We start from the raw sequence: 25,381 nt of genomic DNA, 5'->3' as shown, positions 1-25,381 counted from the left end.
CATCAGAGTTTCCTAGAAGTATGACTCCCTTCATGACTTGTGAAGTTCAGCTTGCATATTAATATATAGTGTGATGCTGTCGTTAATGTTTTTACTCAAGTGATCAATAAGGGCGCAAGCTAAGATATTACTGTAATTTGGATAGAACTGTAGTGGGGGTGATGTACAACAGCTCCAGTTATAACAACATTTTCTTTAATGCTGTGTGAGTTTCACAAATTGTAGCTCCAAACACTGTTCCTGTGGTTTTTATTATTGTGGATTTAATATGTTTTGCAATCTCAAAAGCACTTGTGTACTGATGCATAGCAACATTTCAACAGTCCAAGGCCAATTATCTGAAACCACTTTTATGGTTGGCATCAGAGTGCAGCCAACAGACAACTTTTAAATGGTTGTGAAATCTTTATTTGAAACTCTTAGTTTCAGGCAAAACGTCCTTCAAACAACGGAACAACTTTCAGAGACAAGCCACAGACAAGCTGAAGATATTATACTTCCGTTTTTAGTTTCACCTCCTGATACAGGTTTTGACTGTCTATTTCACTGCAGTTACATCATACAGAAATGTCTTTTTTATACATGTCCACAACAATAGATAATATATATATATCATATAATATAAAATAATATTTATTCTTACAAACCACCATTTTAGGTGAAGAGAGTTATGATATTTGAACTGGGTCTACAATGAGAGGGAGAGAGAAATTCCAAATGAAAATCCAATTAAAAAAAAGTAATCCAAAAGCAAACTGAAACACAATGCCTGTGTTCTCCTGAAGTCAATGGCTTCAAGAAAGGTGAATAACAGGAAGTTTTTTTCCATTATGTTTTTAAGAGAGATCTTTCGGTAGCAAAAGGTATTTATTAATTATGCAGGTGTTATATCGTAAAATCTAATAATTTTTACAACAAATGTGGTCAAGAATTAAAAATACACAGATTTCGGGGCTCTCTATGAAGCTGGTTGGTCCCAAAAGTCACAACATTAACTGGCAGTTTTGGATTCTTGCCAAAAAGGCAAGTTGAGATGCCTAGACAAATTACAGTCAGCATAGTGGAGATGTGCCCAGAACAATGTTGTCTGGGATATTGGAACTCTAGAACTAGAACCGTATTTACTGGACAGTATATAAGGACATCTGGTGGAGAGGAAGAATCAGGTGACAGACTGAATAATAAAATAACACAATACATTCAACAACAAGTGTGTGCTGAAGAATTTGAAGCACTGCTTCAGCTTATCATTTGGCCTTCTATTGATGTTTGAATTTGTGTCCTTGCCTGGGCTCTACTTCTGTTAAAGCTGTAAAACAGACTGTGATAAACAGAAACTAAATAGTTGCATTGCATAAAAACGTAAAACAACACATGAGTTTAATACTAAATGATGACAAAATTTCAAGTGATTTAATCTTGGAATGCTATACTTAACTGGTTTCAACCGTGTTACCAGAGGAAAACTACATATCCCATAACTGCACGCAAGTGGACGCTGGTTGTTTGCTGACTGTTCGGTCTTGTGGGTTGACGTCATTTCTGTCTTGTTGGAAGGTGATTTCAAGAGCTGCGTCTGTAGGAAGTTCAGTAAGAAACTCCTCCTGTACATCGTAAAGCTGAGTAGAATTTTGTGTATGTGAAACTGAAGAGTTTAAGCACTGAAAAGGTAAGAATGATTCTATTTTATTTATACTATCTGGCTATTTTTGTTTTTGTTATCTTGGCATAGTAAGTAGGAAAATGTAGTCTATTTCCAGCTAGCACATTAATAATAAATTAATAAATTAAGTGTTTTTCGTAGTTAAAACACTGATTTGAAGTTCTAAATTATTGATCCCTGTTACGGATTAATTAGTAGTGTAAAATCGAGACAGGGGTCTAGTAATCTCACGCAAGTTTCTACTGTGGCACTGTACTGTAGAATAATTAAACAAGAAAGTGTTTATATTATAGCATTTATATTAAGCGTGCTATTATCCCAGCGTGTGCCAGAACACATCATATGTACAGTGCTTATGCAGTGCTGACAAATCTGTTTTTTTCAGAAAGCAATTTGTGTTCCCTGACATAAACAAACCTTTTTAAAACAACCTCTGCGGCAGTGTCACTTAACATTCGAAATATATCTTCAGTAAAACTGATAGCCAAACTAATAATCGAGGTTTTACTTTTTATTGGCTTCACCACGTATTAAGGTGATATCAAATCAAGGATCTTTGTGTTTTGTTAATTCCCGTTTTTACATGATGTCATTTTCGTTACCATGTGACTGGAGAAAAGTGGGTGGGGATTTCCAGGCTCAGTTCATTTTTTTCGTATCTCAATAGTTTCAATGTTTTTTGAGCACGCGTGACGTATCAAACCAGTATTTTTAAACTACAGTATCGTGTTTTTTGCTATTAAGTATTATGCCTACAGAAAGAGACACCGCTTAGCTAGCAACGAGACATGTTATTTCATTGCTAATCACACTTAACAGGTGACGGTAATGGTGGCCCGTGAATCATTGGCATGTTGAAAAACAAAGCGCTGACCTTTTCCTTAGAAATTGAAAACGTTTTCGGAATTTGAGGAGTGGCATCGAGAGAAAAGCAACACAAAAATTAAATGGGACAACATATCTGAACTGTGGGTTGAATCTCAGTTCAAAACCGTGTAGACTGTGCTTGTATTGCCCCTGCATACATCTTGAACTTGTATACTTGTGAAGCTGCCATTTGCTTCACTTTTATCTTTCTAATAATGTCTACATACATAACGTCAAACAGTTTGCGTTCGCCTGTAGCGAGTGTGGTTGTCCAGGTCACAGTTCACTTTGCAATGTGTAAGCTGTCATGGCCACTGCCTGCTTTTTATGTGTTGTAATCCTTAATCTCATTTGTAATTATTGCTTTATCATCTGCTATTGTTTGGTAATGTATAACGTAGATTATTTATTATACCCGTCTACTCTGTTTTTCTGCCTCTTTGATCTTGCATCAGCTGCTTGCCTGGATTGGCTTCAGCTCCCCTGTGAACCCAGTACTGGATGAAGTGCTTAGGAAATGGTTGGATGGGCTGAATTAAATATTTGGAATGTTTCTCACCTTGGATAAAGGTGTCAGCAAATTAATAGACATGAGTAAGTGTCTAAACAAACAAACAGAAAGTTTGTGCCCCAATCTATTAAGAACTCTACATCAAGCACCAATGTATAGATAGTTCTTAATGGATTGGGGCACAAACACACTTTTTATAGACATTCAGAATATGGTGTGGATTGAACCCACAAAAATAACCTTGCCTGATATTGTTACTCACTGCATCTGTGCATGGTATCCTTAGCTGAATGGACTTTGAGGTTCTAGACAAGCAAAACCTGATTTTGTTTTCCATCTGTAAGTGAAGGTGCTGCAAGTTATAACAGCGCAGAGCCACTGCAATTGAAGCACATAAGACAGTTCATCTCATTGCCTGCATGAGGGTGATTTCCTCTCATAGAAAACATTTGTTTTCCCTTCTTCAGACACTTCGTAGGTGGTATAGGAACACACAGAGTTTGATTCCACACTGACGCAGCATCCTGCTCCAACCTCGCATAGGTGGTACGTCTTGAGAATCGGCTAAACAGAGCTATGCTCTGCTGGGGTGTCTTAAGGTGTGTGGGGTAGGGGGAGTCTTTCAGTCAGCTTGCTGTTGACTTAACAGATACTTTCATTGGCAGATGTCCTTCAATGAGGACTTTGAAATGGACAGCATAGATCTTTTCGGAGAGTTCTTACAGCAAGGAAACGATGCTGCGGACGATCCCTTTGCTGATGGGGTGGAGTGGATGGCTGAGTGTGGGCTTTCGGAACAAGACGTAAGTCTTTTTGAAAGTTTGTTCTTTGAAAGTTAATAGGTTAATAGGTAAATAAACACTGGTGTACTTTGAAAAATTTTATGTATTGGGACATCTTGTTTTGTATCTTGTTTTCGTATTTCAGTCATTTCAGCACCTAGAGTTTGGAGAAGTGATTTTCTTTCATTCCATTTGTCTGTTAGTGCAAAAATAGTCACGGAACTGCAGGTGGATTAGATAAGAAAGCTAAAAGCTTTTGCTTGCCTGAGGCAGTGGAATCTTGAAAGAAGAAAATAATCTGATTTTATTTTGTCGTTGAGCTAATCTGTAAAAAACTTGTATTGTTGGGATTTTTTCTTTCCAGGTCTTTTTTAGGTACTTTTGAAACGTGAGTTATAATTTGCTTTACAGATGCTTAATGATCTTGAAACAGAAGAGTTTCTGAGCTCACTTTTTGGTCCCCTGGAAGATGAAAAGGTCCCCTGCCAGTCCTGGTCCCCACAGGGCAGTGACAGTGGGATATCGGAGGATAACAATAACTTCAGCAGCCCCTCTGGCTGTGACAGCAGCCCTTCGCCTAGCCCTAAACTCCCAGAGACCCACACTGAAGCTGTAAGTGAGGTGATACAGACAGACCACAACTACTCCCTGCAACACCTCCAGGACAGCAGTGACACCCTGCAGAGTGTGCGGTCTGAGATACCTGAAACCGATGTCTTCATTGATTTAGGTATGGAGAAATTTAGACAGGGCCCAAGTTGTATGTATTCGTAGTTTTTCCAATGTAACTTTCCATGTATCTTTATACAAACTGCTGACTGAGTATTCCAGTTGATGGGGAAAACCTCCATTGGGTTATTGCAGGACAAGGAGGAAATTCTTCGTAATCTAGGCTGAGAGTGAGTGAAGTAATTGGTAATGTGGCCCCAGTTTGACTACGCTCTTGGTATTTCCTGTGGTTATTGGATTAGCAGTTGTTGACCTTTTTTTTTTAATAACAGTTGAACTCAGCACTGCCTGCCCTGAATGTTTGTTTTTTTTCTTGTTAGATGACTGGGACTCTGAGTGTGTGGGAGAAGATTGCTCTACTGAAAACCCTGTTTCTCTTGCAATAGAAGATGCTTCGGATTGCAACGGTGCAAACCATGTATGTTTAAAATCCTTCCCCTTTCCTATGTTAGTCATTCTCGTTGAAGGCCTTGAACGTCAGTATGTGTATTTCAACCCCTTGCGATGGGGAAGTCTGAAATAAAATAATTGCAATGATAAACACCAGGTGAAACCAAAAAGAAAAATAATGAATTACATGTAATCACGTGGAATTTCTCTGTGGGTTTAAATTATTTACAATGTGTTGATGAAAGGTTTTATTTTGAGATCTTGAGTATTTTATTTAATGTTCCTGTGTAGTGGCTTTCAAACGCAATGTAAAAAGCATGGAAATGTACAGTATCAACATGATCCCATCAAATTTGTGTAAATGGAGCACAGGTCAACATCAATTATTACATTTTACACAATTTAGCGCCCTCGTGTGTGCAATTAACAAATGTCTAATGCAGAAAAATACAGTAATAATACTTCAGGATGGTGCATTTTTTTATTCCTTTATTATACCAAGTAAGGCAATAGAGAATAAATTCTCATTCATGGTGATGACCTGGGGATCTATGTATATAGCAAGGCATTTATAATGTGAGTGAAGTTAATTTTATTGAATGCAGGTCTTCTACAGCATGGATGAACACTCCTAGCAATAACCATTGCTGTATACCTTTAACTGTGCATTTAGCATTATTTTCACCTAATATATTCCAAATTTGATTGGAAACTCAAGCCTCTTTTTATTAACTTCATCGATTGATTTTTTTTTTCCAGACCATTTTTCTTCACTTCATTTTTGGTACAGTCAGCTATGGAAACTACGAAAGACGTCATGAAAAGATGAATGTTCCATGTATCGATGAATAATATTTTTTTTTTTGCAGCTTGAGTTCAAAGAGCTCGTCCTGACAGATGAGGAGAAAAGAATCCTTGCAAAGGAAGGCGTTACGATACCAACTCTCTTGCCTCTCACAAAGGTCATTGTGTTTTGCCATCACCCTTTGTTTCACACAGTAATGCACTACCTTAAACAGCTTTATTTTGCATCTGCATGTCAGCATTTTTTCCTTCAAACAATTGACAGGTGAAAAATTGTATCTCAGCGTAAAGTGTGAGTAGCTTAAATAAGACATAAAAGCAGTGTGTTAAATACTTAGGCATGTATTGTAGATTTCATTTAGGGTTGTATATCGGAGCTGATTGATTGTTATTTGAAGAAAAAAAACAGATTTTCAAATTGGAAGGCTTAATGTGTATATATAAAGATAACCAGCAATTGATAAACTTCAATATTGTGTTGCTAGACTTTTCATTTTTTTTATTGATCATATAATAGAAAACTAGGTTTTCTGCTCCGCCCTACAAACAGAATGTAAAATAATGCTCATCCTGATATTTATATCCTAGAAAAACATTACATATTGTTTTTATTATGCATTTAATGTGTCTAATAATAATTAACAGTAATGTTTCTTCAGGCTGAAGAAAGGACTCTAAAAAGAGTGAGAAGAAAGATCCGCAACAAGCAGTCTGCTCAGGAGAGCCGTAAAAAGAAAAAGGTGTATGTGGATGGTTTAGAGAGCAGGTAAGCAGATAGGAAGAGGCCCTCTCTGGTGACGTTGAGTTTGTTACAGGACAGTTGTTCATTAGATGCAGGAATCATTTTTGCTGTCATTTTCAATTTATTTATGTTTCTGCAGTAGTGATGTATCTGCTAATGAAATGCCATATGCATCTATATGTTAAGGAAACAAAACAAAATCCTGATAATATTTATGATTTCTTATATTCACAGAACTGTATACGCTTGAAGGACAATAGTGCTGTTCCGCCCTCTTTGATCTCATTCCTGGGTTCTTTCTTTAACGCTAGCTGAGTTTTTTTTTTAGATACCTTCATCAAATACGTTTTGCATCAGCACATCTGAAAAATGAATATTCTTTTTTTTTTAATTAATTTTCATTAAAACCAAAGCACTCCAAGGCACTCATTTGTGCCTGCCCTGCTCACCATCCCATGCTCTGCCTCTTCCCACCTTTGTCCTGCTTTGTTTGTTATTTATGGTAGCCTCCTCAGAGCTTTAGCTATTTCTGTGAATTTTAGCTGAAACTCCCTTGTCCTTCCTACTTCCTTAGTCACCTGCCTCCAAACCTCAGCCTTCAGCTTCTGCCAGCGAATGACTATTCACCTGTAGATGTCAAAGACTGAATGCTTGCTTAAATTAGTCCTTGTTTGTGTGCACTTATAACTTCCTTTGCTGTTATTATTGCGCACATGGTCTCAGGTCACATTTCTAATTATTGTCTTTAATTAATGGGAGGTTCAGTTTTGTTTAATACTCTTTTCTTGATGAACAACTTTCAAGGAATTTACCTCTTTCGTAAAATGAGGAGTTGATGTATAAATGGCCAAACTGACAAAATTAAAGCTATCGTTGAATAGCACTGAATGTTTAACAGATTTATTGATATTGATATTAACTCTGTTCTTTAATGTAGCTAAAAATTCTTTAGCATAACTCGTAGTATGAAAATCGAAAATAACAAGGCATTAAATGATGTTTTCATTGCCTTTAGATATACTCCTTTATCATTTCAATCATTGTTCATTCAGATTAAGTGCTCGTTTGGATTAGACCCATGAAGGCAAGTCTCTTCACCAAAGTTAGAAACTTTGACTGTGATGTACTGAGTATGGAAAGCGTGCATATACACAAATACATTTTATTTTATTTTTGTTTTTCTCCCAGAGTGGCAGCCTGCACTGCCCAGAACCAGGAGCTGCAGAAGAAGGTGCAACAGCTACAGAAGCAAAATATGTAAGGGAACAGTCTGTTTGCCATCACTTCAGACATCCGTCTTCAAACCATGACGTACGCCTTCGGTTATGTGTTTGGATCCCATTAGGCAAAGCCAGTGAAGTCAACACTTGACATAGAAAACCTGCTCTTGTATTTATGTGAAGTACTGCAGGGAATAATCTAATTGTCTTCTGCCGTCAGGTCTCTGATAGAGCAGTTGAGGAAGCTGCAGGCACTGATGAAACAGACCACGATGAAGACGACAACTACCAGTACCTTCATCATGGTGAGTAGATTTTCCATGTACCTCTGTTGTCCCTGTAATTAACTCATACCACTCAGATCATCATTAGACTGTGCTGTTTTTCCTAGGTTCTGAAACCACTTTCCAGGTGGTTTAAGGAAATTAGCATTTTTGTTTTCCAGAGAAGCAAATCACGATTTTTTACTTTTTACAAGCCAGGTAATATATAATGTTTGAGTTCAGGAAGGTTGAATGGGGTATGACTGGAAAATGGGTTTCCTGTCAGAATAACAATATCATTAGCTTTTAATGTTAGAACAAGGACGAAAATATGGAAACGGTGTATTGCTGTACAAATGAGGTTAGATGTATAACTGAAGTTCAAGATATACTGCTTTACTTTACACTAACAGTGTGTTGATTTCATATGGTTATCCAGTAAGAATCCAGTAAATATTTTCTAATTTGACCAAATATAGTAATTGTTATTAAGTAATTTTATTCTCAGCTAGGTGTTGTGCTTTTTTGAAAGTATACAACCTATGACTAGTTTGAAAAATAGTACCTTGCAAATATACTGATGGGGAAAAAAGAAACGCAACACCTCCCCCTCCACACTCTGGCCCTCCCGTCTGTGTGGAACAGGCTGAAGAGTGACTCATCCGTGAAGAGGACCTGATGCCACTGCTGATGAGTCCATCGCAGCCTCTGTCTGGCCCAAGCCAGTCGGGTGTGACATCTAGGAGGTGTGAGCAGAGGGCCTCGGACAGGTCGCCTTGCTCTAAGGCTAGCAACATGGAGCCTCACTGTCCTGTCACTGATGCAGGCATTGTGTCTACCGCTAGTTTCAGCAGCAGTACGGGTGACAGATCTGAAACGATCTCTCAGATGAACCAGTCTGATGTGTCGGTCTTGCTCTGGTGTGGTCACACGGGGGCGATCGGATCTTGAACAGTCATCTGTCCTGCCCGTCTGCTGAAACCTTCTCTACAGTCGGGACACAGTGGAGTGGCTTACTCCATAGTGTCTGCCAATGCTGGCACATGACATGCCTGCCTGCAGCATGCCAATGGCCCTCTCCCTTGCTTCGGGTGACATTCGAGGCATTATGGAATGCACAGAAAACTGACTAAGTGTCGACTTGTTCTTGTAGTGACTTAAGTTTTGAATTAAGGCCTTTTTAAAGGTGACCTGGTCAAGCATTGTTCCACCTGGACCTCGTTGGGTAAAGGTGCACCTAACGAGCTTTTGTGTGATTGGCAAGTTCCAATGCCTCACTGCTCAAGCTGTAACGCTAGTCAGGGGGCTTAAAACAAATTGACAACTTTTAGTGAAAATACTTAAGCTATAACTATAGTATTCTTGTTCCAGAAAATATTGCTTTTCTTTTTTCCATCTGAATACATTAGCAGCTTTAGAAATTGGCTGACATCACATTTTCTTTGTAACTGTATTAATAAGAGGTGTCTGAACTCCATCTTTTAGGTTCACACAGCATATTAGTCTTTTGCTGCTGCAGTCTACAGTGTTAATTTCTTTCCTCAGGTCTTCCTGTTGTCCTTCTGTTTGATTATCTTCCCAAGCGTAAATCCGTTTGGCAGCAGTGGAAACCAGAAGGATCTATACATCTCTTCAAATGGTAAGTCCGTTTCCTAAGTGTAATACTGTATATAGACTTATTGCCTGATGTGTTTTTAAAACTCCTGGCATTCTCATGCTGTCCAATCTCAAACTAATTTGGCTGCCTCTGATCCATGAGACAGTATCCTTGGCACTGTGTTATGTTCTCATAACTGTGTATCTCGCTTTGACTCCCTTTGTAAATTCTAGAAACTTGCTAATGCTAGAAATCTAAAATTGCATTACTCTGTGGTCTTCTTTTCCCAGTACTTTCAAGAAATATTCGATCACTTCCTTCCATGGAAATGAACAAGTTGGAATATGGAGAAGGGGCTAAAGACATAAATGGCGAAGATGTTTTCCTTCCCAGCATAGAACACATCAAGACCACGCTGAAGCCTGGTGGCCAGAATCATACCCCAGATTATCAGAAAGTAGATCAAGCCGAGTCAGAATCTGCCGTCAGCAGCAACTCGTCCTCCGACTTCCCATCTCAGGGTAAAACCAACCTCACACCCGCCGCCGGCCAGGACAATCGCCAGGCCTCGGCAAGAGAAGTAAGGGATTATCAGACTACAGGCCCTGCAGTAAATAAAGATGACTGGATGGACAGGAAAAGCACTTCTGTAATAATACAGCAGCATCGCTCTGATGAAATGTAGAGGCTCTTTCTTCTTTTCAGGAAGAAAGGGAAAGTACTGTGCGCTGTCTGTTCCATGCACTGCCCTGAAGTGTATTGTGACATCTAGAAAATGATGGTCTCTGCAAAGACATGAACGTGCGAGATGTGATCCCTTAATGTCTTTTTAAGGTAGAAGAAATGCCTGCAAAACATTTTTTTATCACGGGAAACGAAACGATGATAAAATATATGCTTTTCCCAGTTTGGGAATTTTAAAACTCTTAGTTATTTCAGCCTTTTGCTTTTGTTAGCATGGTTATTATTTACTGGGGCAGTATTGCAAAGTGGTGATTAGGGCTTTCAACTGATAACTGAAGGATTGTGACTGAGCACTGCTATTGCACTCATGAACAAGGTACTGCACTCAGATTGCTTAGGTAAAAAGCCCAGCAGGCTGACTTTCTTGGGTCCCTTAAGGATTTTCCTTGAGTCAAAATTAAAGTTGCAGGTCCCCTCATAGTGTTAAAGCTTGAAAAGATTCACTTCTTTAGCCCATCCGAGTTAGAGATCCTTTGGGAATGCGGTCAAAAAAATGTGATTAACTAAACAAACTGCCCTCAGCAATAAAGATAATGAGGAAGAAGAAACGTGTTTTTCTGGATGGACAATATTTGACTGTGAAGGACTAGTTCTTTAATTGGAAATGTGTTTGCTGACAATTAAAGGTGCCATAGAAGGCATGCCTAGAGAGTTATTGTAGCAAAAGCTTGGCATACCCATTGCTACACGTTGTAACACATTTCCAGCATATACAAAAAATAATTAAAACAACAACTTCATCATCAAATCCTAAATAAAAGTTTGGTTAAAAAGTCCATGTTTTGGCTATACAGTAATACAGGCAGAATGTTTCCTTTTTTCATGGATTTTCATGTCTTTAGACACTACAGGTTATCATGATTTTTACTCTGAGCGCTGAAAGTTGCTTTTACTTTTGTATATTTAACCTATTTTTTACATTTAGAAATAACATAGCACATTCCCATTACCGGAGTATTAAAAGTCTTGTTGGCAGATGCACCATATGAAACATTTGGTAGAGGCTGGATCATTTTTATTTGTATATAGGAGAAAAATTGTATATTATTGCTAAATGTATTTGTGCTGGTTTTCTGGTATATATAATAATATCAAGAGACGAAATGCTATGACCTGCAATATCAGCGATTGCATTTTTTTTGTGAATGTTTTTATGTGGCATTTTGTATAGAAAAAGTAACAAAGTCTTCTTTTCAGTTAAAGAACTGTTTCTCCGTTTTTTTCCCCGTCGCGCACTACCGCTGTGATTTTCTTGTACTGGTCTGTTAATTGTAATTGAGCTCTGTTTTGTTTTCAAGATCTTTTTAATAAAAGCATAATGGACGCTAACAGACTGTTCAGTCCATTCTGAAGTGTGTATTCGATTGATTATTTTGTCGGTAGGGTGTCATGGTTTTATCATGTGTAAATACTTTTTCTTAATCTCCTAAATTGTGTTTGCTTAACTTCGTGGTAAATGATACACGTTGCATCAAATATCTTCTAAATATGCGTTTCGAAGTTGACAATGTAATGACAGTTTTTGAAGTTGTGCTCGTCCTTTTGGACGTTCAAAAGAATCCTTCTGTTTGGAGAAAGTAACCCCCCCGTCCCCACTACGAAGCTGGCAGATGGAGCAGTTCTGTTGTAAAGACATTTGGTTAATAAAGGGGACAACAGCAGGCACCTGGAGATGTCTCCCGTGAAAAGTCCATTGTACTTTCCTTTGCAAATGCTAATGGCCAGTGCGGAGAGCAGGCAAGATAAAGAGTAAGGTCTCAGTGATCAGGAAATGTATGCAAACTTTGGAAACTAGCATGTACTTTGCCGAATATAAAACAGTTTTGTAAAACACCAATTCATAAACGACGTGCACAGAAAACTTCTAATCGGTAAAAGCGGGTGCAGGCCTAAAATGGGAACAGCGCTTGATTATTTTAAATGGTTTTTTTTAAGGCCTGGTGTATCTTGCTTTTAAATTAAAATAATTGAATAGATCAAGATCATTAGAATATGAGACCTTCAAAAACATAAATGTGTTGGACTTTTATTTTACATCAATCGAAATCGAATCGAAATCGATCGAAAACATTTATATCCAAACTGAAAGTAACCATGATGGACTGTAAACCAAATTACGTTTGTTGAAGTTACATGAAAAAGTAACACCAAGATTTCTTTCTTCTATTGGTTTATTTAAATACTGAAGATCTTTCATATTAAACAAAATCAAACTAGCTAATTAGCTACTAAATTGAAAAGAACATTACATACATAATGACGCGTAAGCACATTTTTCATATTTGAGTCATTCTGTGTATTTTATCTCTTGACTCCTTTCTTCTTCTCTTCCTGTTAAGTCTGCACCCAACTGGAAGACTCGTCTTTCTTGTCCAGGTACTCCAGCCCCATAGGAGTATCGTCTTATTGTAACCCGTCCTCCTTAACCGCGAGGACCTCGGTATCTTGTCCCGGTCTTCCTCAGACTCTTCCGAGAACCTGACTGGGTCTTCATTTGGATTTTTCATCCATATACTCCAGGATGATTTTTCCTACTAGTGTAAGCAATTCCAAAGACTCTTGTCAAGTCCCAATTCAGCGCTCTGGGAAAGATACAGCAGGCAACCACTCGTTGGACCTCCGGCTTTCTTCGCAAAACAAGTTCAGCTTCTCTAGAGCAGGATCTTCAAACGAACTATCAGCTGAGTTCTGTTATAAAACAAGAAAAAAACACCATTAGTATCCTATTCGGGAATAGATCGCAACGATATTTGTTTTTGTTGAACGATATTTGTTGACAATTCATGTAGTTGCGGGAGATACATACCGTGACGAGAATGCAGTGCGCATCTTGGGGTTCGCCCGACTCGTCGCTCCCCACAATCTCAGCCAGTCGCTGGATGTCATTCACCCTCACGATGTTGATGTCGTTGTCGAAGCAGAAGGCCTGGATTAAGGTGAAGTGGATCTGCAGAGCGATGTCCCACTCGTACCCCTCATCGGTTGCCAGAACACAGAAAGCCACGCTGTCTGGGTCACTGCAAAATAAAACAAAAATTAATTAGTACTTTGTTAGCCATCATGTCGCATGAAATTTCCCCCACTTCGCACAGTATCAAAATAAATGTAGTATGGATAATAATACTTACACATTCATAACTTTTGCAGATTCGTAGACTCCAACAGTGAGACAATTCTGCGCTTTTGCCGAAACTAAAATGTCCTTTAATGGCTTCCCAGGAGACTGAACCCTGGCTTCGGTGCATTCCTGAACAAGGACCTCTTCAAGAGTCATGATGCAAGTTGCAATAATTGTAAATTGCAAAAAAAAAAAGGTGAAAGGAGTAAACCTCGGAAGCAAATCCAAACGGAGAATGATCCTGAACGTCCTGGTCTCCGTTTTTAAATCCTCAAATCCCGTACTCATGAATAGCTCGCCCCCTCATTGGCTGCGCGTGTGAAGCATTGCTATGCTAATACGAAGTATTGTCCCCCCAGGCTCGTGGCCGGGTGCCGGTTCCATGGAGACACGTATTGTCAAAGGTCCTTTGTTTACCGCTATGCGGAGAGATTCGGAAGCAAAGTAATTGCCCTGAGTTTCAAAGCTTCTCCATACATACGTTTACTTGACACTTCTATCGTTCAGTTTTAGTCTAATTTAATCTAAAACGTAGTCGGTTCGAAACCTGGAACATTAAAGCAGCACTAGACATACAAAAGAAAGTTAATTCTGCAGAATACAGTTCCTTCAGAGTAGTTAGTCGGGATTGTGATACTGTGCTATCATAACCGCTGTGCAGTTTGATACTTCAAGTGTTGTGGTGATAATTGCACTACAGATAATCTGTATAATTAGAAGTGTTTAGTACACAGATATAGGGAAGAACCTTTGATTCTCCAAAAAAAGGGGGAGAAATGGGTGCAGCAGGTGGAGTTTGCGAAGGAGTAAAACGATTCCTTTGTACGAGCCCCCTGTCAGAAATGCCTCCCATTGTTAAAGCTTTCTTTACAAATGGAAATTAAAGGCGTGTGTCGGGCACAATCTGCTTCATTTTGCCAGATAATACTGCTTAATTATAAGTGCTAGCATCCTATGCGTATCTGTTGCAGTGAAATAGTAATAGTGTTTCATATCTAGGTTTTTAATTTAAAAACGATTAAAGACTAATGCATTGCATTTTGATAGAAAGTTACAAAAAGTCCAAATCAGTTCTAGCGACAGTAGAGTAACAATAGCAGTCCAGTAGTTAAGCGACACGTTTAAATTGTGACACGTTATGTTAAGGTTCAGATAACATGATAAGAAGACAACATTACAATCTGTTAAACAATTTGCAAAAATTAGATTTCCAAAGATTTCAAAATAGTGCATGAGTGCATTAAATAATAAGTACATTAGCACATTAAAAAGTTAATATTATCTAACTAAAGTATTGTGTTTCGAATGAGCGATTAGGATGATCGAAATAGATGCGTGTGTATTTCTTTTGGATTATTTTTCACTCCGTAACAGTTTATAGGTGGACATGAGCAGGCCTAATATTTAATATTTTAAGTGTTGGATTCCTGGGGCGAATAATAGATATGAGGATGGACGATAAAACTGACACCCCCCTCACCTTTAGTGGTAGGCTACCAGGGAACAGATGGGACAGTGTCGCTATGAAGACCAAGAAAAAAAAAAACAGAGGTTCAGACTTGCAGATGGCACACGTCTAAAATTGACCATTGTTTATCACATCTATTCAAATGCAGAACAACGCGTGCCTGTTCATTATAGGCCATCCGATAAAAGTAGCTTTAACCTTTTAAATAACCCCCAACCCACTTCTAACACGTAGCAGATCCCCAAATCACAATGTAACAATCAAGCGGATTATTTAAAGAGCCGCTTTTTACAAGGACCAGTGGTTTCCAGCGGTGGCGAGTTTTCGGCCTAGCCCTCTTCTTAATGACTCGACTAGTTTATCAGCAGCAGTCTCTCGTCGTCTAATTCTGTGATGGCTTTTGATCTAGGTTTGCACAGTTCATAGTAATCTCGACAAGATGAATTGCACAGGTAAAAACAGGCGTAAAACCGATAGCAGAGATTAGGACAACAAACTAGAAGGTCGGGCTTTCAAAACATTTTCATTGAGACGCGTGCAACTAGATATTAATGTATAAGGCAAAATAAACTCAAGACTACTCAACCGGCTCAAAGACCCTCCCCCAATTTGAGCGAAATAGCCATAGTGACAGGTGGTCCAGTGCTGCTATGAAAAAGAAGGATCCCATTGTAGGGATCCACATGCCGAAGTCCGCCTGTTATCAGGCAGCTCTTTACAAATGCAAATTAGCAGCGTGCTCCCGGCACAATCTGCCTCGTTTGTCAACACGTTCATTGCACACTGTAAGGAAAGTGCTCATTCACAATGTTAGAACATTTCTGGTTTAAGAGTGTTGCCCTCCTTAAGATCTTCGAGTCGTCTTCTTTCATATGATGCACTTTAATTTAAAAAAGTGTATATTCCTTGTCAGCGTTATCCGGTGTTGAAAAGTTTGTGTTTTAGTCTATGACCTAAGCCACCGAATGGAATTTAAAGCAGATAAAACACAGTGTATGTGTTCTAATTTGATTTGAGCCCCGTGCTACTGAGACATTCGACCTATTATAAACAAAAAGAAAATGCAGAAATATTGAGCGGTCTTTTAGACGGCTGCCTATGTGTGAGGTATAACAGATTAAAAACGTCAACCCACCCCCCACGCACATTGAACAAGGAGCATATTGACAGATGGACCAATGTAGATCTGGAGAAGGAAAAAAAAACAATTGTTCGAACTTCCAGATGCCACACGCCGAAGTCTGACCATTGTCTAGCCACTCTTTACAAATGCAAAGCAACGCGTGCCACTTTCAATCTGCTACAAAGAAAAAAAAAACTTCACCTTACTTAAAGTAAAGTAAAAGGCTTTCTTGAAAGAAGGTCTTAATGGAACGTTGCGCCCAAGGAACCAGACTAATATAATACGAAATGGTCGATTTCGTATTTTACATTAGAATCAGATTAACTTTTTATATTTGCACACCATAACTCTTGATTAAAGCCATAACACATCAGGTTATATCATAAAGGGGAGAGATATTCTTAATCAAAGTAAGTTTTTCTTATTGCTGTTGCAGAGGAAACTTCTCTTTGTGCGTTTGACGAAAGTCACAAGGAATCTTCTTTATGCATATTTTTAAAAGATGTACATACATTACATTTTTTTAAAATAAGGAATACAAAGACAGAATTACGACATGGGACATAACACTGCATATTGCGGAACAGAGGTCTAACAGAGGTACAAAACCGGCATCTTAATCTTCCACGTTAAATTATTTTTCCTAAAATTGTGGGGTATTGAAGAATTAGTGTTAGCTGAGGGCTCGCGCATGTAAATTGTTGTATAGAAATGATCTGTAATATATTTTGCACGGGTCATTCGATGCTCTGACACGAGCCACACTAAAACCTTTTATTCTTTTGTAGCCAATCGGGGACCTCCCTACAAAAGAGAGAGAGGCAGCTGCACACTATAAAGCCAGAGACTACACAGCGAGTAGGACAAGATACTGTTTCCCTACTTGGTTGCAGCAGTATTATCAAAAAGACGCCCATCAAACTACAAGATGCAGACTGCAGGCAAATCCCTGGAAGAAGCTCTCATCTCCGCAAAAACCGAGGAACGCCTCACAGTTGGTGTCTACGAGTCCGCACAAATTATGAATGAGTAAGTATATCTAATGCTACACTTCCTATGTAAGACATAATATAATGTACAATAATGTAACAGGAAAGAAACGCAATGTTAAATTTCGGTTTATTTTTCTCTTCCAGTGACCCAGACAGTGTGGCTTTCTGTGTTCTGGCAACCGATGAGGGGTACGAGTGCGACGTCGCTCTGCAGATCCACTTCACCTTAATCCAGGCCTTCTGCTTCGACAACGACATCAACATCGTGAGGGTGAATGACATCCAGCGACTGGCTGAGATTGTGGGGAGCGACGAGTCGGGCGAACCCCAAGATGCGCACTGCATTCTCATCACGGTATGTATCTCTTACAACTACTGTATATGAACTTTAACGCTGTGTTCATTGATAACAAGTACCACAATGTAGCACATTACTGAGCAATATAGTAATCATTACGTCTTTTGTTTTATAACAGAACACTACTGACAGTTCATGGGAAGATCCTGCTCTGGAGAAACTGAACTTGTTCTGTGAAGAAAACCAGAGGTTAAATGAGTGGGTACCTGCAGTATCTCTCTGTGAGAGCTGAAGAGATTTTACAGACCAAGAAGGAAATGCTTAATCTCAGAGGAATAATCATCCTGGAGGAATACATGTGCAATGCGTGGAATTCCTGAAATCCTTGGATGTTCCTGGAGAGGAATCGAGGAAACTCTGGTCAGGAGACCCAGAGACCTGAAGGAGGAGAAGACGGACAGTCCCTGTCTCTATGACCCAAGATTCACTGGCTTCATGAGGAGCGAAGCAGTGCTTTTCAGTGGCGTAGAATGTTTTGAGGGACATAAGGTGCTTGATGGATTCGGAAAATATTTTGGAAAGCAAAAGCAATTGCTTGTGAATTTCCAAGATCTACACTTGTGATGCAAAAGCAGTACTCACAGTATCTAGATGGGAAGAACGTCAATAAGAACACGTCAAATGTGTGGGAAGAAGTTCAAAGAACTGCTGAAAGGAAGAAAAATAGAATAAAAGACTTGTAAAGCTTTTGACACGGATACCGATGTTGTAATTTTTTTTACAGTTTTTAAAAAATGTTTACATTGATGAACATATCGATTCTGCTTTTCTGTATTTAATTTACCAGTAATAAACAATGAGTATTTAACTAACGTATGAATTTCGTTATTGCATGGTCATTTAAAATTAAAAAGGGTATACAGACAACGATACCTCTTGAGTAGGTATGGATACCACTTGGGAGTGTACTGCAATATGTGCATTTGTGTCCAAATCCTGTAAAAATGTTAGCAATATAACCCCAGTTTGTACGGCTTGGCACATATTTTCCTTAAAAAGATCAGCAGGAGTGTTATTTCCAGAATGACATTAGTTCTGATATATGAAAATATAACATCACTTTTTTTCTGGAGAATTTATTATCAGCCACAGTGAATAGACCATTTCTTTCATTTATTATTTTTCTATAGCCAACACAATACTGATCTTGCACTATAAATGTTTTCAAATAAAAGGAACAATAGTGCCCATTTAAAAATATTATTTATCAGTAGCATAATTTACCTGAGAACTATTTCCTTTGAAAGCTCTTAAAATCAGGTCATTTCAAAATCATATTTAAATGCAATTTACATATTTTAAAATGGTTTCTCTTTGAAGTATACATCATTGAACTCAGTTGGACTATTTTAATAAATCGATAATAATTGAAGTTTGGTCAGGTCCTAATAAATGCAACATAAAGATGGAACTGTGTTGAAGGTGTGTTTGACATAACGCACCTACTGTAGCTGTGAGAACAACAGGCTAACTGCTGACAGAACATCCCTCATTATAGAGAGGAATGAGCTAGGGAGCTGCTCCCAAGGTGAAAACGAGGGAGGGTATGATAGAGGTATTAAGATATAGTTGTCAGTAAGTGGATGGAGTTAGGATCATTCCTTCTACTACTTTTCTGTTTAAAGCTCTATTTGCTTTTGTTTGTGTAGCATGTACTGTATGACCACTTCCATCCCTGAAGTGCAGCTCCTCTTTGGGTGACCTGTAGCAGCCTATATGTGACTAAATGATTCCTTTTGTTTGTAACAGCTCTTATGTTCTGACACAGTCATGGTTTCTTTAACGAAAAAGTACTCAGGACTTCATCTTTACATCTCATCCGAAGTACCCAACCGCTACATCATAGTTTCCCTGGTCATCATAGTGTGGGCTTCTGAGATCTTAAAGATCTGGCTACAATGTGGAAACGTTGATGTTAAATTTTATGAATGAACCATAAAAAGGAAAGGAAACGTGTAATTATGCAGACATGTCTATTCAATTTGAGCAGTGCATTTTATTGTAATCGAGGACAAAAATAAATTCAGTAATAAAAATTCCCACTAGATGGCAGAAGCGGTCAGGGAACGCACAACTAATTCTTCCAAGAACTCATTTTCTAACAAAATGTTCTGTTAGCGTGAGATGATTGCTTTCACGTCTCAGTTGTGAGATATTAAAAATAATTTCCACTATTTATAAGGTCTCGTTATATTTATAGCACCCAAAGCACTAGGGAAACGTGTTAAATTGATCCAGTTAGATCAATTATGAAGCTAAGACTTTACGTGGGATGAAAGCCTACTTACTGATAGTGAGGTTCTCCAAGGAGTGGAGTTATGCACCCCTGCTTTAAAGCAAAGATTATCTGGTTCTTCAACATATTATCAATTACTGTCACGCTGATTCGATCCAAAATGGACAATTTTTGCAAAGTGTAATTTCCAACACAATTCCCAAGTTGCAGAAAGAGCTTTAGATAATGGAGTCAGCATGTGAAATAGACAGAAAAGGAGATTACCCTTGGTTATTAACAATGTGGTATTGGACCATGAAAGCAAACTGTGAAATAATACAAAATGATCCATAATACATGTGCATGTAGGAGTTTCTTTAGACAAATCATTGCTAGTCTTTGTTCTTTGGTGTACAACTTTGGGACTATAGCAATAAAAGAAAAAGCTTGTTGGTGAGCTATCACCTTAAATTTTATTGATTCAAGGATTGGTTATGAGAATATCGAAAGCAAAGTGTGGTTTAAGCATTAACTGCTATAAACTTGAGATGCTGATTCTAAATGATACTTCTCATTAAACTAATCAAAGGCAATGGTACATACAATTATCACTTTTGCCTTTTTAACACTGGATATTGGTAAAAATTACATGTACAAATGTCAAGGAAAAATGCAGGTAACTAAGAATTTGGAAGTAACTTAAAATACAATGAGACATTAAAGAACCTCTGAAACCTTATTTGTGTATAAAATTTGCGAGGCTAATCCGTGATACATGAAGTATACAGGGGCTTTTGATCTCTATTCACAGAACGACTTACTTACCTACCTAAACCAGTTTGCCCCTATTCTAACACCCGACAGACCCCTGGTGTGCATGCGTCTGACGCGCTATCAAATCATTTGCAGTTTTATCACGCGGGCTGCCCACTGTGCTAAAAAAGCGTATCGACAGAGTGGGGCCTCCAAGAGTCTCGGCACAGCAATGGACACCGATAACACAGGGGCTGCCCAGCTGTTCACTCGCCCAGGAAACCTGTGACAGCAGACAGCTAACGGGACTCGTGGCTGCAGAGCAGCCCAGCGAGGGGCCTGCTGTACACGAACCACTCGGGGGATGCTGAAAGAGCACGCGTCTCTTGTCGTTTCCGTAGCACGGGAATCTACTTGAATAAACAGCAGGTGGCGCCACGACTGCAGTTTTTTTTACAGCTCTGAAGTTTGCAAATAGACGACATGCGTGAAAAAAGCATTTCATAAATTGACTAAAGAGAGTGATTTAAATATCCAATGTTTTCATAAATTGGGAATAACAGTTTGTGCATAATACATTAACAATTCGTGCATTTCACAACATGTCATTAACGGACCACTATGCATGTCAAATTAATTTAGTGCAGTTATTTTTCATATTGAGGTGTGGAGTTCAGGACTCCTGAACATGGTTTTGGTTGTTTTTCTTAACATTTTGTTTTAGCTTCTTTCAAATATTTCACAGTTGCCTAAAAGGGGGAAAATACCAATTGAGCCGTTGTCTTGAAGCTGCGCTCTTTCTCAAACCAAAGTAAAAACAAAAAGAGTTGAACACGGTCAGTGTGGGAATAACATGCCGTGGTGTGTTGAATTATTCAGCTTTCGGAGCTCATCGAAATGCGCAAGTTTCAGACGCGACTGCAGACTCGTGTCTGCTGCAGAAGACGCACATCTGCTGCGGTACGTGACAGCGAGATCGAGGAGATAGCAGAAGACAGGTCAGAGATCAGCCCACCTCCCCCACCTTGCCCAAAATCCTATACAAGTGGCAGGTGGAGCCCAGCAGCAATTCTGAATGGCTTGAACTGCTGAGACCCCCGAACCGCCACACGCCGAAGCCTGGCCATTGTGTCGCTTTTACAAATGCAAAGGAGTGGCGTGTGCCGTGCTCAATCTGCCATTACCCCCCCCACACACACACACTCTGTTGATAGCCCACGCAAGACAGGGACGGACGTGTGATCACAGCTACTTTAAAAATGCTGTTTCTTTTGACTGGTGGAAAAAAAAAGAAAACTCCGCATGGATATCTTGTTTTACAGAAAACAAGATTATAACTGCCACCTGCAGATTACAAACTTGCTCTTCGTGATTAAAGTAATTTGTGGCAACGCACTTTCATTTGAAGTCTTTTAATCTTTTTTTTTATAAAAAAAGGCAGGCTCCAGTCTGCCCAGTAACCAAAATAACAAAAGGAGCAGACTTCGGGCATTGTAATCCCGCCCCCACGTGGGGCCCAGACACGAGCCGCAATAATTACTATAAGACATTAACATACGTTTTATCTTCTCAGCCAATCAGCGAGCACTGCAGTTGTACCGCCAGCCCACTACTGAAGAACACAGCCGGCTGCTTATAAAAGACGAGCGCAGCTATATCTCTTCACAGACTAAAGCTCTTCTTCTGTGGGGTGCTTCTACGGGTGACTAAAGTGGATAATAGGATAACTATGACTCTTGAGGAAATTCACGGACAGGAGAACACAGTTGAAGCCGGTGACAGGTAAATATAAACGAAATAAATTCATTTAATTAAATTGATGTTTTTAGTCCCTTGTATAAAATCAAGTATTGCTACATTGCATTAGTCGGAATATTGCTGACGATGCATTTTATCATCTTTGGTGTGCTTGCATGAGCAGAATGTGGCTTATTCTATTAAACTAGAGGTCGTTATTAAAGAGGCTTTCAGACTTGCTGTGTGCTCCATGCAGACTTCAATAAAAGGTTCTTACAAGTGATTATTTTTATTGATTTCCAGAATGATGTGTGCTGGCTCAGCCCTGGAAGAGCTCCTGGTTTCCGCTAAGAAACAAGAAAACCTGACAGTGGGAGTCTACGAGTCTGCAAAAGTAATGAATGTGTAAGTATTATCAATATAGTCTTAACTCCCGGTAATAGACCCGTTATTCTATTGTTATGTTCCGCTGAGTCAAACAAATCCTAAATTGCGTTATAATTTTTGTTTTTGCAGTGACCCAGACAGCGTGGCTTTCTGTGTTCTGGCAACCGATGAGGAGTACGAGTGCGACATCGCTCTGCAGATCCACTTCACCTTAATCCAGGCCTTCTGCTTCGACAACGACATCAACATCGTGAGGGTGAATGACATCCAGCGACTGGCTGAGATTGTGGGGAGCGACGAGTCGGGCGAACCCCAAGATGCGCACTGCATTCTCGTCACGGTACGTACAGCCTCCTCAGTGATGTCAGTCAGTGTTACACTTTGCTTTAGGATCTATGCAGATTAAACAAACAAAAAAAAACGTGTTCTAATTGCCATCTCTTCGTTTTGCTCCTATTACAGAACCCAAACTTGGATTCATGGAAGGACCCGGCTCTGGAGAAGCTGAGCTTGTTTTGCGAGGAGAGTCGTAACGTTTACGAGTGGGTGCCTGCTATTACACTCCCTGAGCGATGAACTGGGACTTTTCAGCAATTGAAGATGCTTAACCTTTGGTGCATTAATAACCTGGAATACGAGGGTGACCCGACATATTCCTGAGATCTGTGGATTATCCTGTTGAGGGCTCAGATGAAAGTCGCAAGGGCGGGCGTACAGAAAATGTCCTTTGAGGTGACAAGGAATCAAGTGCAACGGGATCTGCAGGAGGACGGTTCGTACCAAGGTGCCCGCAACTTCACTGGCAGTGCGGGGCCTGGTATACCACAGAGGAGAGCGGAGGAGAGCTCTTGAAGTTTTGAATGGTGTGGAGGCTTGACGAAGAATGCAAAGAGGAAGTGCATTGTGCAGAGTACCGGCAATGGACTGAAAGACTCGCATGAAAGACTGAACGTTTTTAATGAAACTGGAAGCTAAAAAAAGTTTTAAAAAAATGTGGAACGGACTGATTTAACTGAACAGGTATTTCAGAATCGGTATAATTGAAAAACTGTTACGCAGATATTTTTGTACGCAGTTTCGTAATGGATCAAATTATTCAATGTATGGCTGTGAATTTTACGGGATGTTTGTGAACATCGCAATAAAACGATCAAATGTACTATTGCGTCGTGTGTTGTGAAATGATCTCTGCAGCCTTCAAAACGCATCAGGTGATTTTGAACAGCAGCAGTTTAGCAAACACATTGTATACTCACTTTATCTCACAACAATGTGGGGCACGCAGCTGATGCTGGACGTTTGACACAAAGAAACACGCATGGAGTTTGGCTCAGGAGCGGTCTGAGCACAATAGTCAGCAGAGAAGCTAACGCTCTCTATTCAGAAAGAATTGACCTCTCACCGCCTATGCGCCAGCTGCTTACTTCAACAGCTTGCATAACTAATGAGATGCATGCAGAATGAGTTTCTCTTTTGTAGTAGGAGGCTTTTGTGCTAAGGGGAACCGTTGGGGGGAAATTTGGCAAAAAAACATTTCCTTAAATCTTTCTTCCTCTACGCAGGTTATAATTTACTACAATTTACTCATCACCTGCTTTTTAGAGTACACAAAAATGTGCAAGCACAAGTTTTGTATTGAGTGGCTCCCACTAATAGTGGAAAGTGGTAGTTATTCTGAAAGTATTGAAACCTTTAAGCTGATCAGCGCTGTCTGAAAAAATATTTTTGTTGAAAGTGCATTTAAAAAAATGGTTGAAAATGACTTAAAATGAGGTGTTTTTTTTAGTTCACATAATTCAGTGCTGCAAATTGCATTGGCTTGAGAAAAGTCCTGGTAGGATGAACCCTATAAGAACCATTACAATGAAAGGCAAACCAAATTATTTTACAAGCCTAAAGAAGGATCAGTAATATGACATGGAAGCTGGACATAGTTTTTTTTTCTGCTTCTGTAGTGCATGCCGTACATCGAGGATAAATCATTGATAAAAGTGGTTGTATGTGCCAGAAGACACTTGTTCTCTTACCACAGTAGTGAGGTTTTTAGCAAGCTTTTAAAAAGTGAAGGTCATGGTTTCTGTGTCAACACTTAACTCTGACTTCTTAATAATAGCGGTTGAACTGACTTTGACAATTCATGTGTTGCACATTATTTGGATGTAATTCCACAGGTCTCACTTCACCTCTCTTGGCCAAAAATGACACTTACCTGCCATTACCCTTGTACACGGTTTCCAGGAATCTCAGTCCAAAATGACATCATTCCATCCTTAAGAGTATTCTTAAACATGGATCACACCTTACACCAACTCTCAGTGACTAATTTCTTCTGAGAATCTCTCCATTCATTTACAGATTTCAGCTTTTTACACCTCTCCCTCAGATTTCCAATTGTCTGGACATCCTTTCTCACCTGCTGTGCCCATTTTCACTTGCTCTGTCCTTTTTGTTCTCTTTTGCTTTGTATCCCTGCAATTCTTCTGTCCCCTTCAACCTGAAGAGGACTCAGCAGCTAAAACATTATTTCTTTCTAATTAGTGTGGAATTATCCCATGCTTGTTCCTTTGTTTGTATGCTCTCACAGTTCTCCACTTGAACATGGCTGTATGATTCATTTCATAACTTTGCCTGTTTGTTATCTACTTGAATAACCCCAACACACATTCAATTTCACAGTCCCTGGGTCTGACATCAAATGCTAGGTTTGGGGCTCTCATATACAAAATTATATAGTAAAATGTGGGGAAAAGGTAATGCTGAGATGTCACAAATAATCATTAGTGTGTATTTTGTTATACCACTGAAGAGTGATACAAATTCAATTCAATTCAAAGCACCCCACAATAGACACAGTAGAAAGAATTTTCTGTATTTTAGTAATACAAATAGTTCATATGGAGTTAGTAATGTTAAATCTA

At 39.2% G+C, this 25,381-nt stretch overlaps 4 protein-coding genes across 6 annotated transcripts; 3 read left to right on the top strand and 1 right to left on the bottom strand.

Moving 5' to 3' along the window:
- The first annotated feature begins 1,531 nt into the window (after nucleotides 1-1,531).
- creb3l3l (cAMP responsive element binding protein 3-like 3 like) lies at nucleotides 1,532-11,656 on the top strand. Of its 3 annotated transcripts, XM_088910213.1 has the most exons (11): nucleotides 1,550-1,669; nucleotides 3,509-3,587; nucleotides 3,707-3,844; nucleotides 4,235-4,553; nucleotides 4,873-4,970; nucleotides 5,812-5,904; nucleotides 6,406-6,512; nucleotides 7,677-7,745; nucleotides 7,929-8,013; nucleotides 9,517-9,610; nucleotides 9,859-11,656. In XM_088910213.1, exons 3-11 carry the CDS (start codon nucleotides 3,707-3,709, stop codon nucleotides 10,251-10,253), a joined length of 1,398 nt encoding a protein of 465 aa, XP_088766339.1. In that variant the 5' UTR covers nucleotides 1,550-1,669; nucleotides 3,509-3,587; the 3' UTR covers nucleotides 10,254-11,656. The 3 variants fall into 3 exon arrangements, with proteins under 3 accessions (XP_088766338.1, XP_088766339.1, XP_088766340.1); XM_088910212.1 differs by lacking the exon at nucleotides 3,509-3,587 and having other exon boundaries at nucleotides 1,532-1,669; XM_088910214.1 differs by lacking the exon at nucleotides 3,509-3,587 and having other exon boundaries at nucleotides 4,188-4,553.
- A 1,230-nt stretch (nucleotides 11,657-12,886) lies between these two features.
- Nucleotides 12,887-13,586, bottom strand: LOC148837619 (growth arrest and DNA damage-inducible protein GADD45 gamma-like). The gene is made up of 3 exons (XM_088910215.1): nucleotides 13,441-13,586; nucleotides 13,119-13,329; nucleotides 12,887-13,000 (listed from the first exon to the last, which is right to left on the bottom strand). Exons 1-3 carry the CDS (start codon nucleotides 13,584-13,586, stop codon nucleotides 12,887-12,889), a joined length of 471 nt encoding a protein of 156 aa, XP_088766341.1.
- Nucleotides 13,587-16,949: 3,363 nt separating this feature from the next.
- LOC148837618 (growth arrest and DNA damage-inducible protein GADD45 gamma-like) lies at nucleotides 16,950-17,635 on the top strand. Its single transcript, XM_088910216.1, has 3 exons — nucleotides 16,950-17,050; nucleotides 17,158-17,368; nucleotides 17,490-17,635. The coding sequence occupies exons 1-3, from the start codon at nucleotides 16,950-16,952 to the stop codon at nucleotides 17,601-17,603; spliced, it is 426 nt and encodes a 141-aa protein (XP_088766342.1). The 3' UTR covers nucleotides 17,604-17,635.
- Nucleotides 17,636-22,008: 4,373 nt separating this feature from the next.
- Nucleotides 22,009-23,620, top strand: LOC148837617 (growth arrest and DNA damage-inducible protein GADD45 gamma-like). Its single transcript, XM_088910829.1, has 4 exons — nucleotides 22,009-22,121; nucleotides 22,380-22,481; nucleotides 22,593-22,803; nucleotides 22,926-23,620. Exons 1-4 carry the CDS (start codon nucleotides 22,069-22,071, stop codon nucleotides 23,037-23,039), a joined length of 480 nt encoding a protein of 159 aa, XP_088766955.1. The 5' UTR covers nucleotides 22,009-22,068; the 3' UTR covers nucleotides 23,040-23,620.
- The last annotated feature ends 1,761 nt before the right edge of the window (nucleotides 23,621-25,381 follow it).

This window comes from Atractosteus spatula, chromosome 3, assembly GCF_055471065.1.
Source record: "Atractosteus spatula isolate fAtrSpa1 chromosome 3, fAtrSpa1.hap1, whole genome shotgun sequence".
Classification (NCBI taxonomy): Eukaryota; Metazoa; Chordata; class Actinopteri; order Semionotiformes; family Lepisosteidae; genus Atractosteus; species Atractosteus spatula.
The sequence above is the reverse complement of the archived record's forward strand: the minus strand, read 5'-3'. Positions and strand labels throughout refer to the sequence as shown.

What these genes read in the sequence shown, in the direction of transcription:
- creb3l3l (XM_088910212.1), top strand. Translation starts at nt 3,707, where the DNA reads ATGTCCTTCAATGAGGACTTTGAAATGGACAGCATAGATCTTTTCGGA. An exon ending in GTGGGCTTTCGGAACAAGAC is followed by an intron (nt 3,845 to 4,234) that starts GTAAGTCTTTTT and finishes TTTGCTTTACAG; the next exon opens with ATGCTTAATGATCTTGAAAC. An exon ending in ATTGCAACGGTGCAAACCAT is followed by an intron (nt 4,971 to 5,811) that starts GTATGTTTAAAA and finishes TTTTTTTTGCAG; the next exon opens with CTTGAGTTCAAAGAGCTCGT.
- LOC148837619 (XM_088910215.1), bottom strand. Translation starts at nt 13,586, where the DNA reads ATGACTCTTGAAGAGGTCCTTGTTCAGGAATGCACCGAAGCCAGGGTT. An exon ending in TCTGCAAAAGTTATGAATGT is followed by an intron (nt 13,330 to 13,440) that starts GTAAGTATTATT and finishes TTTATTTTGCAG; the next exon opens with TGACCCAGACAGCGTGGCTT. An exon ending in CGCACTGCATTCTCGTCACG is followed by an intron (nt 13,001 to 13,118) that starts GTATGTATCTCC and finishes GTTTTATAACAG; the next exon opens with AACTCAGCTGATAGTTCGTT.
- LOC148837618 (XM_088910216.1), top strand. Translation starts at nt 16,950, where the DNA reads ATGCAGACTGCAGGCAAATCCCTGGAAGAAGCTCTCATCTCCGCAAAA. An exon ending in TCCGCACAAATTATGAATGA is followed by an intron (nt 17,051 to 17,157) that starts GTAAGTATATCT and finishes TTTCTCTTCCAG; the next exon opens with TGACCCAGACAGTGTGGCTT. An exon ending in CGCACTGCATTCTCATCACG is followed by an intron (nt 17,369 to 17,489) that starts GTATGTATCTCT and finishes GTTTTATAACAG; the next exon opens with AACACTACTGACAGTTCATG.
- LOC148837617 (XM_088910829.1), top strand. Translation starts at nt 22,069, where the DNA reads ATGACTCTTGAGGAAATTCACGGACAGGAGAACACAGTTGAAGCCGGT. An exon ending in ACAGTTGAAGCCGGTGACAG is followed by an intron (nt 22,122 to 22,379) that starts GTAAATATAAAC and finishes ATTGATTTCCAG; the next exon opens with AATGATGTGTGCTGGCTCAG. An exon ending in CGCACTGCATTCTCGTCACG is followed by an intron (nt 22,804 to 22,925) that starts GTACGTACAGCC and finishes CTCCTATTACAG; the next exon opens with AACCCAAACTTGGATTCATG.